The 11,252-nt window shown below is 31.7% G+C and overlaps 1 protein-coding gene across 1 annotated transcript in view; it reads left to right on the forward strand.

Moving 5' to 3' along the window:
- HGF (hepatocyte growth factor) overlaps positions 1 to 7,909 on the forward strand; it is a 244,420-nt gene extending 236,511 nt beyond the window's left edge. The window contains exons 17-18 of the mRNA XM_053716517.1: positions 764 to 909; positions 1,453 to 7,909. Coding sequence (XP_053572492.1) covers positions 764 to 909; positions 1,453 to 1,623 — 317 coding nt within the window. The 3' untranslated portion in view covers positions 1,624 to 7,909. The remainder of the gene's footprint in view (positions 1 to 763; positions 910 to 1,452) is intronic.
- Positions 7,910 to 11,252: the final 3,343 nt, after the last annotated feature.

Here is an 11,252-nt window from a genome sequence, read left to right on the forward strand (position 1 = left end):
CATTTAAAGGAACCTTCATTCGTCGTTAGTCATCGGGAATAAGAGGATGCTCCATGTCGGATGTCTTGAAGATGGACCCGCTCCGCGCCGGATGGATGAGGATAGAAGATGCCGCTTGGATGAAGACTTCTGCTGGATGGAAGACTTCTTCTGCCCCAATCGGATGAAGACTTCTGCCACTCCGGATGTCATCTTCTGGCCCATCGGTGCCCGGCTGGGTGAACACGGCTCAAGGTAGGGTCATCTTCAATGGGGTAGTGTTAGGCTTTTTAAGAGGGGATCGGGTCAGCCCCATTGATTCCTATGGGGAAATCGTGCATGAGCACGTTCAGCCAGCTCACCGCTGACTTAAGCAGCGCTGGTATTGAGGGTTGAAGTGGAGCTAAATTTGGCTCAATGCTCACTTTTCTGAGGCTAACGCAGCCATTCAGAAAACTTGTAATACCAGCGTTGGCTTAAGGGAGCGCTGGAAAAAAAAAGGCTCGGTAACCCTGCAAGTTTTTACCGACAAAACTCGTAATCTAGGCGTTAGTTAATAAAAATATAGAACAAAAACTTGCCTTAAACATCTATTAAAATTTTCTCTAGATTATCAGTACTGTAATTTTTTTTTTAAATAGTATTATATTTTGTTAATTTATTTAAGCTGTTTGTTACTTTAAAACTACACCACATGAAATATATAGCATTAATATAAAAACACTGAGATTTAAAATAACATTAATTGTAACAAGGGCCCAATTAATTTATTTTATCTTTTTAGTCAACCAATATGATGGCCAGCTTCAACAAGCAAAACTACTTATTGTTGGAACTCAGAAATGTAATGAGCACTATAAAGGAAAGATTAATGTCAATGAGTCTGAAATTTGCGCCAGAAGTGAAACCGCCAATACTGGACCTTGTGAGGTAAAGTTAATATGAAGTGCTTTCCCATATTTTATAATTTCCTCAAATGAACATAATTTAGAGGTAATATATCAACAAAACTATAAACAAAATTCTGTGTTATAGAAGAATTATGTTTGGAGAACTAAAATGTGATATTGTATTTATTTACATATATAGTGCACTATTTTTGTAATTTTCTTTCTATTCTAAATAATTATTTAAATACCTATCTTCTTTTTAATGTGGAGCTTATTTGGTGAACTTTGGGTAGATGTCTATAGAGACAACACTAAAGAAATATAAACGTTACAGAGGTGTATATTATTCCGTCATCACACTTTATTTACTTTTACAAATAAGAGTTAATCATTCAGAAATAATAACTAGTATAATGAAAATAAAGTTTAGAAAGCTCCATAAAAACTGTACTTGTTTTATTGTGACAGCCCCCCTGTAAGGTATATAGATGACATTAGTGGATCTGTATGAAATACAGTATATGTATTCCAGTAGCCTATAATGACACCTTTTTAACATTTTTTGTATTCTTGTTTTCCTCAGAGAGATTACGGAGGCCCTTTAGTCTGCAGAGAAAATGAGACAGACTTATTACAAGGAGTAATTATACCTGGACGGGGTTGTGCCATTCGAAATCGCCCTGTGATTTTTGTGAGAGTAGCTTATTATGCAAAATGGATACACAAGATTTTGTTAACGTACAAAACCTCATAGTTCAACCATAATAATTATATCTGCCTAAACAATATTTGATGGTCATATCCAGTTGTTTGACGTCTATTTATGGTCACATTGTCTTACAGCTAAGTTCATGTGGAATGAACTTTGTAATCTAAATGTTCGGTGACACAGTTCCTGAGTATACTTGAATATGTTTCTTGAAAATGTAAGGATAAATTATGTGGGTCCTTTATTGCTGCTTATAGGGTTCACCATATTAAGGGAACCCTGGGGTTTTTTTTAACACTGTTTTATTATTTCTTCTTTTCTAAAGATAAACAAAGGTTATACAGGTTAATTTTGACAAATGTATACACCAACACACACATGTACAAGTCATAGGCCTACAATGCTCTTAGTAACTCAGTACCCTTGATACTTAGGGGTTATTGAAATGGATAATTTTAAAAAATATTCAGTGCTATATTAATGCTTTTGTAAATTAATTTAAATGCTACCTTTAATATCGGAAGTGTTTGTATGATATATATATATCAACAAATGGAAAATTAGACAGCCTTAACTGGTAGTGTACAAAAATAACAAATCATTATATCATTATTTCATTCTCAACACTCAAAGTATAAAAGCACAGAAAAGATACCAAAACATTCCATTTATATTATATCAAGAGTTCTATATGTAGCAGTAACTGGTACAAGTTAGACTTCTGAGTACATTTTAAAAACCTATAGAGTTTATATGGCCTGTGCAGTTTATTAGCCTACTGGATTTCAAATATGTCTTTTCTAATATTTGTTTATTTAAGCACTGAAACATATGAAGATGGAATTATTTTAATAATGAAAAGAAAAGATTATTGGATGATTTCTGTATAGGAATATGTTTGTTCATATATTTGAATATTTCTGCTTTGTATCTGAATATGTGAATGTAAAAATGTAAAACAGACTGGCTCAAGCATACCTTAGTTTCTGCTAAAATAAATATGTTCGCCTTAAGGAATTCCCATTAGAATTAGATAGAATGTAAGTTCAGAAGAAAAGGGATTGCCTTTATATACAGAGCTAATATGTTAATTAAAGCATTTTGGGCTCCATATACAAAGTAGCGTAATCTGCTCCAAAGCTCTTGTGGGCAGGTTCGCACATGTGAGTAAAGTTGTTTAAAATGGTAAGCTCTATCTGAATCAGGAAAGAAAAAAATAGTGGTGCATGTCCCTTTAATCATATGTAATTAAAGAAAAAACTTAGAGTCTCTAAAAATAATTTGCGGTTAAAGGGACATTAAACCAATTTTTTTCCAATTTACTTCTGTTATCAAATGTATTTCATTCTCATGTTATTCTTTATTGAAGAGATACCTAGGTAGATAGCGTGCACATGCCTGAAGCAGGAAATAGTGTTGCCATCTAGTGCTCCTGCTAATGTATAACATTGTTGCAAAACTCCCACCATATAGTGCTGCAGACAAGAACACACTCATAAGCTTACTTTATTGTTTTTCAAATAAGGATAACAAGAAAACAAAGAAAATATGATAATAGAAGTAAATTAGAAAGTTGTTTAAAATGTTATGTTCTATCTAAATCATTAAAAAAAAATGGGTTTTACGTCCCTTTAATGGAGTATCAAATTAAAGGGACAATCAAGTAAAAAAAAAACTTTCATGATTTAAATAGGGCATGTAATTTTAAACAACTTTCCAATTTACTTTTATTACCAAATTTGCTTTGTTCTCTTGGTATTCTTAGTTGAAAGCTAAACCTAGGAGGTTCATGTGCTAATTTCTTAGACCTTGAAGGCTGCCTCTAATCTGAATGCATTTTGACAGTTTTTCACCACTAGAGGGCGTGAGTTTATGTGTTTCACATAGATAACATTGAGCTCAGGCACGTGGAGCTCCTAGAAGTCAGCACTGATTGGCTAAAAATGCAAGTCTGTCAAAAGAACTGAAAAAAGGGGCAGTTTGCAGAGGCTTAGATACAAGGTAATCAAAGAGGTAAAAAGTATATTAATATATCTGTGTTGGTTATGAAAAACTGGGGAATGGGTAATAAAGGGATTATCTACATTTTTAAACAACAAAAATTCTGGTGTTTACTGTCCCTTTAATAATAATTTAAAAAATTGCGAGAAACATTGGATATTATTTAAAATTACTTAATAGTTTTATATGATTAGAAATAATAATCAGATTTACTATTAATAGTGCAGGTTTATGTGACTTTCATCTTAAACGTTACATTAATTCAGAAGTGACACTGATTAAACATCAGAGTGGGGAATAAGGGAGTTTCTATAATCAAACAGTATTCTCAATACATTTTCATCAGCAAAATTACTGACACATTTTTATCAAAAAAACATCCTATGACACAGAAATTGAAAGCAAAATGAACCCTTAATAAATATAATTCACTACCTTTTTTTTATTGTAATGTACTCCAGAAATTAAAGGAAATTTTTAGTGAAAACAAATTCAGTGTAATGAGCAGTGCAATTTATTTTTATCTCAATTTTAGATTCTTTAAAACATTTAAAGAGAGAGCTCCCCCATACTATTGTAATCTGTGTTACAATAGTATGGTACGTCCTATGTTTAGAATCAACTTCATTGGTTGTCCATTCAGCAAGTAAAACACTGATCATTATTTAAATTTTCTAATATTATATATGCAAATATATATATATATATATATATATATATATATATATATACACACACAACACACATAGGATGTCTGGCACTCATTTGCAAGTACACAGCTAAGATTACAAGCAAAAATGGAAGAGTTAGTTACTGCATCTGGTCAAATAGGTCAAGCCCAGGAACCACGTCAAGGTCTCTCTCATCCTAGGTCCCTAATACAGCCAAACAATGCATGCTCTCAATCAAACAAACTGGAAACCAGTCACGGGTGCACAGGCCTTATGTAATCTCCCTAGACAGAAATAGAACAGAAATAAAACACGGAAATGGACTGCATTCTCAGGTACACATCTGCCTGGGTTACTGGGGAATGCACAGCTGCCTGTGAGTGCTATTGAGCACCCAGGGCTGTACATTTTGCACGGTCATAGGATGTGTACTCGGTCCAAATTGAGTGCAGTCCATTTCTGTGTTTATATATATATATTTGAGAATATTGTTATCATTTGGTAATAGTTTATTTTATAGTACTATGTCTATCATGATTATATCATTTTATGCATTATTTTATTTCCCACTACAAATGACTCATCAACCACACTTCCCTTTAAAAACAATCTTATCAGGAGATTCATTTCTTTCCTTTAGTTCATTATTTATTTATTTTTAGGAATTTACACTTGCAGAGTAGACTACACTTTTATTAGTTTTGCTTTTTTTATTCATGAAGAATATAAATTCTGTCATATTAATTTTAAATTTGTATGCATACCCACTGAAAACAAAGATAAGCATACATACACATATATAAATATAAACATTCTATAGATGTATCAGACAACCACAAATCATTGAAGAACATATATAATTCCAAGAAGCAGCTTTAGATGCAATTTCTGTTTAACTTATTTTACAATACATATTTTTAAGTGATGCTCTACATATTTTTATAAATTGAATTTGATTTTTCATGCACAAATTTAAAAGTACCTTTAGCAAGTTGTTTAAATACAAGTAGTTTTATGCATTATATTTTGCTGATATTACCAAATGATTACAAACTTATAAATAATGACTGAACCATTAATTCTTCTAAAGTTAATACATTAAGTATTATTATGTGGGGTAATAATAGTCACTTATCAGCTGGGGCCTCAGCACTTTAAATGCAATTATTACAATTCAAAGGCTTCAAAGCTTATAATGAATATTTAAGAGCTAACTAAAAAAAATGTAAAAAAAAAATCAGCATTTCTTTTTTAGAATTTTAACATTCCTACTGACACCGTAACTGTTTAAAATTCACTGAGAAATTTCCAAATTATAAACAAGAAAATATAACATTATTGTTTAGGAGGCGAGTAGATATTTGACACAGCACATAATTAAACATTGTTTTCTTCATAACTACATTTTGGATCTAAGTAATTAAATTGTCTCTCTCTTCTATCTATCTATCTATCTATCTATCTATCATAGTAGAAATTGCCACTCGTTAACTGTTGGGTCGTGTGTGCGTGTCACACATGCATCTGTGTCTGTTTGAATGAGAAAAAATAAAAAATAAAAATAAAATCCCTTGCAATGTCAATCATAACACACAAAAATAAAAAATAGTGGAAAACTAAATATAGTTCTTATTAATTAAAAATAGTTCAAGGGTGACAGTATATTTAATTTCATGATTCAGATAAAGCATACAATTTTAGATTTCCAATTTACGATCTAATTTGCTTCATTCTCTTGGTATCCAGTAAGCCAACAACATGAGGCTACCAATCAGCAGCCCTCAGCCCTTAAGCCTACCTAGATACGCTTTAAAATAAAGGATACCAAGAGAACTAAACAAATGTGATAATAGAAGTAAATTGGAGAGTTGTTTAAAATTGCATGTTCTATCTGAATTATGAAAGAAAATATTTGAGTTTTTTGTCCCTTTAAATTTATTTTGGACAGTTATACATTTAAGTATGAAACATTTTTTTTTAACTTTTTACTAGAAAGTCAATGTATCCCCAATGTCTCCCCATTGTTGAAACAGAGGTTAATTTTTTAGATATATTGTTTGTTTCTTAGTTGTACATTTTCTAGCTTTTTTAATTTTAATTATTATCAAGTAATTTGTTCATACTACCGTTAAAGGGATACTAAACCCAATTTTTTTCTTTCATGATTCAGATAGAGCATTTAATTTTAAGCAACCTTCTAATTTACTTCTATTATTAAATTTCCGTTGTTCTCTTGCTATTTTATTTGGAAAAAGTAGCCATCTAAGCTAAGGAGTCAGACAATTTTTGGTTCAGTACCCTGGACAGCATTTAGCCACCAATCAACAAGCAAAACCCAGGTTGTGAACCAAAAATGGGCCGGCTTCTAAACTTACATTCTTGATTTTCAAATAAAGATAGCAAAATAATTAAGAAAAAATGATAATATGAGGAAATTAGAAAGTTGCTTAAAATTGCATGCTCTATCTTAATCATGAAAGATAAATAAAATTTGGGTTCAGTGTCCCTTTAAAGTACCAGTTAATAAATTATAATATCAGACACTATCTGAAACATTTTACTTATAATTGAAATTGTATGAGACATGTGCCTGATGATAATGTAAATTCAATTCATGGAAACTATTTTATTTAATGTTACTTTTTATCATGTATCATGTGAAAACTGCATTATTTTCTATTTATCAAATAAGTAAATCATATACAACAATTCTGACTTTTTCAATTAACCCGTACCACAGATAAATATCTTAATTCCAGTATTAAAGTATTTGACAGTATTATGTATAAAGTAAAATGTAAATGCTTAAATATTTAATGATGTCTACTGCTGTGCAGAAGGCACTCAAAATAATGTTTGTTTGGTACTGTTCTGTGTATCAAAAACTGTAAATATTTTTCCTTGTTCGTTTTGGGCTGTGCCTCAGTGGAATGTTTTATATAAAGAGCTAAAATGTTCTTTGATGTGAATGCAAAATAAAGGGCAAGATCCACCCTCTGTAACATCTATACTAATGAGTAGATGGTGTAAAAACAAAAATTATATATTCTTATTCTTGCAAACAAACAAAACAAAAAATGATGCTGTCCACTCAAACGCTAATTCCAAATAAGTGTAAATATAATGTCTGCTACAATGCTATATCACAGTATCATCCTCAGCTGATTGGCCAAAATCACCACATATTTTATGGAATTTCAAAAGGACTACCTTAGAATGTGGGTTTACATGCTAAAATTTAAATTTTAAACATTCCGAAATCCTTTTTTCCTTCCAGAGAATACATTAATTTGCTTTTATATTGTCTATCCATTAAAATATGTTTTTTTAAGAGGGCTAGGACTTGATCTTTTAATTTTTCTTGCCTAACACATTTTACAGTATTTTTTTTGTTTGTAAAAATGTGTCATTGTTATTCCTGTGGATGTTACATGTTGGTTCCAATGGTGCCAAGTAATGACTATTTGATTACATTTTAACATGTGGAGACTGTGAGAGACGGAATTGTAGAGGTTTTGAATTACTCAGTGTAAGTGGAATAGTCTGGTGAGATTTGTATCTTGTATATTCTGTAATAAATTGTTGCATCATCATTTAATAATATTTGTATTTTTGTAATCCTGCTTACTCTCATTTTAATAAAATATTTTAACTAATAACGTATGTATGGTTTTATTTCTTCTCACCGTTTCTTTATGTTCTACAAAACCAATGCATAGAAAGACAGCAAGATGAGAAGGCAGACTAATATTTCATGGCTTAAAGATAGTAATTAGTTACATAGGAGTATTTATCCCATCAATATATCTATAAATATGCTATAAAAGTGTTTTAAAAATATTTTAAATGTATACTATATATCAGCAATTAAAAAATGGATGGAACTTTGAAATTTGTCAGGAAAAAAAAAATCTGCTACTCATTTGAAATTTAGAGTAGGTGTTATTGCATTGTATTTTTATTATGCATTTGTTATGTAGTGCTACTGTATATGATGTCTCTTTAATTAGAGTATAGGAGCACCTAATATTCCCAAGCTAGTTCGTAACAGATGTCTATGGTCTATTAGTTTCTTGAAGGGATGTCTGGCCAAATGACAAAATTAACCCTTACTGTTTTAGGCCTGCTGGATAAGGAACAGCGTCCGCTGTATTTGGCAGAATAATCTCAGGACTGTGTTGAATTTAGAATGGTTGATGTTAGTTTGATTTATGGAGGTTAGAATGTTAACCAGCCAGATGTGGAATCTAACTAACTACATATTACATGTATTTTTTATATTAAAGTCAAAATTAAACTTTAATGGTTCCGATAGAGCATGCTGTTTTAAAAGACTTTTCAGTTTACTTCTATTAACAAATTTACTTTGTTCTTTTGGTAACCTTTGTTGAAAATCATAGCTAGCTAGGCACAGGAGCAGCAGTGCACAACTGGTAGCTACTGTAGTCGGTGAATGGTGACTGCACACATATGTATCTTTTCATCAGATATATTCAGCTAGGTTACAGAAGTACATTTCTGCTATATATCTGACTTTAACTGTGTGTTTAACCTGATTGCAGGGGTTAACAAATAATTATATACAAGCAATAGTACTATAATAAAATGTTTTAACACATTAATTTAAGTAAATAATGATACGGTAACAGACATGTATAGAAAGAGATATATAGAAAAATAATAAAAGTAGATAGCGGGATATAAAAAACAGAAAGGAAGGAAAAGAGCTATGAACACAAATTGGATCCCCAACATAACAACTACATTAGAAAACTGGATGAGGGGTGCACCAGTTAGTGTACCTGGTGTGTCTTCTTATCTCTTTCATCATAGGACAGGGTTACGTCACGTTTTACTACCAAAGCTCTTTGAAGGGTTGGGTCATAATTCCAAATAGAAGTGAAGATCAGAAGGCATGATGCTCTGTTTACTTTAGGGAGTACAACAATTCAAAGAAAAAATCAAATTATACTAGAAGATACTATCTCAATAACATAGGGAATTCAATGGTAAAGTAAAGTTATATAAATCTGCTTTCTATGTTTTTCTAAACATGAAACACTAATGTACGGTTCATACAATATTATCCAAATTGGAATTGTTCTGTGTCACTTGGATAAGCTATTTAACTCATTGCCTACTAGAAATAGCTTCACGGACATATTTTGCAGCTACCTTTGTTAGAAATATAAATTCCATTGGCAAATTACCCTTTTTTGACAGGGTTTTTAATAACGGGAAATTCTGTAATAAGTTATTAATATCTACCATTGTGTGAGTAGCTAAAGTGATTCTGTTCTAGCTACGTCACAATTGTCCTGTGGATTTTCTTTTGAAAATCTATAATAATAGCGGGCTTAAGTAATTATTCTACTATAGGTGGTACTCTAACCAAATGGTAAATCATTTAAGATCAGAATTATGTACAGTCAATTATTCTTGAGTGAATTTATTTTCTGAAACAATTTCTTTCAAGTTGACAGTATGAATGCATGCTAATATGTACTGTTATTATTATTGTTCCAAATACCCAGTAGTATTTTAAGATAAATATAATAATATTTAATAAAAATATTCCAAATGATATGAAATGTTGGGCACAGTTGTAAAAAAAATAAAAAAAATAAAACAAATATATTTTACCATAATGGTATAGTATCTTTCAATGTATTGATTGTTCATTTAGGGCCCAATGATTAAAAGCTCACCGGCTGTTGAGAAATCATGTTTTTTATGTTGTTTTGTTTTTAGCATTATATTGTAATATAAGAGTCCCTCCTTCACATCCAGAACCTTACATAATGAGATAGACAGCTTTAAAGTTAAAAATTACCGTTATAACATTGTTTGAGGAAGCGGAGAGCTTTAGATTATAATATACTAAGACCCTTAGTATATTTCAGCCAATAAAAAATTGCCAAGCCTGGGTCAGGCTCTCTAGTTATTTTATAAAGCTAATTTACTAAAAATTTAATATTTTTTTAAATGTGCTGCACAAAACACATACAAATTGGAGACTAGACGTACTATTACATTTTTAGTATTGGCAATGTTTTAAAATAGTCAAGGTTTTATGGTATTAAAAGAAAATATTCTTATAAATTAGAGTACATCTATTTGAGATAATGTTAAGTTACAATGGTAAATGAACACTTAGAAATTCTCAGTACAGCCATTGCCTGCAGCTGGATAAGAGAGCTACCATTTACGAAACTTAAGTTCTACTGTTACATGATTTTTGCACCAAAACTATATTTTATGCTTACCTATATTTCTTTCATGGTGGTGAGAGTCTACATGCCATTACTCTTGGGAATTCCACTCCTGGTCGCTAGGAGGAGGCAAAGATTCACAAAACTCCAAGAGACCTTAAAAACCCTCCAACTACACTGGTAAACTACTCTGGTGTGTAGCCAAGCAAGAAGAAGAAGAACGCTAGGAAGGACAAGAGCAAGAGAAAAAAAGAGCAGGGAAAAAGAGGTGTACACAACTGCCACCAGAAAAAAATATAATTAAAATCTAGAAAAAATGGGAAACTAACTTATCAGGTAAGCATAAAAGTCCACGGAGGACAACAGGACAGCTGCCCTAGATCTGAAAACCACCTTCTGCAAGGCCATGCTAGATCAATGAGATTTACGGTTACTTCTAGCATGATACTGGCTATCACTCTTGGTAACATGATAAGAGATGGAAAGGTGTAAGCCAGACAAAACAACCAATGAGCTACTAGAGAATCCACAAGCTCCGCCTGAGAATCCATGGACCTCACAAAATATCTGGGAGCTTGTTATTCAATAAAGAATCCAGTTCTATTTCTGGAATATCTCATGGATCCACAAATTGACCAATCTCCCAGACGAAAAGACTAATAACTGAGAAGTCTGCTTTACAATTGCTTACTCCTGGAATATGAACTGCAGAAATTGAACAGCACAAAATTCAGGAAAACTCCCTCATTGCCAGGGAACTGTGAGTTCCTCCTTGGTGATAAAAGTAGGC

Source organism: Bombina bombina, chromosome 6, assembly GCF_027579735.1.
Source record: "Bombina bombina isolate aBomBom1 chromosome 6, aBomBom1.pri, whole genome shotgun sequence".
Lineage (NCBI taxonomy): Eukaryota > Metazoa > Chordata > Amphibia > Anura > Bombinatoridae > Bombina > Bombina bombina.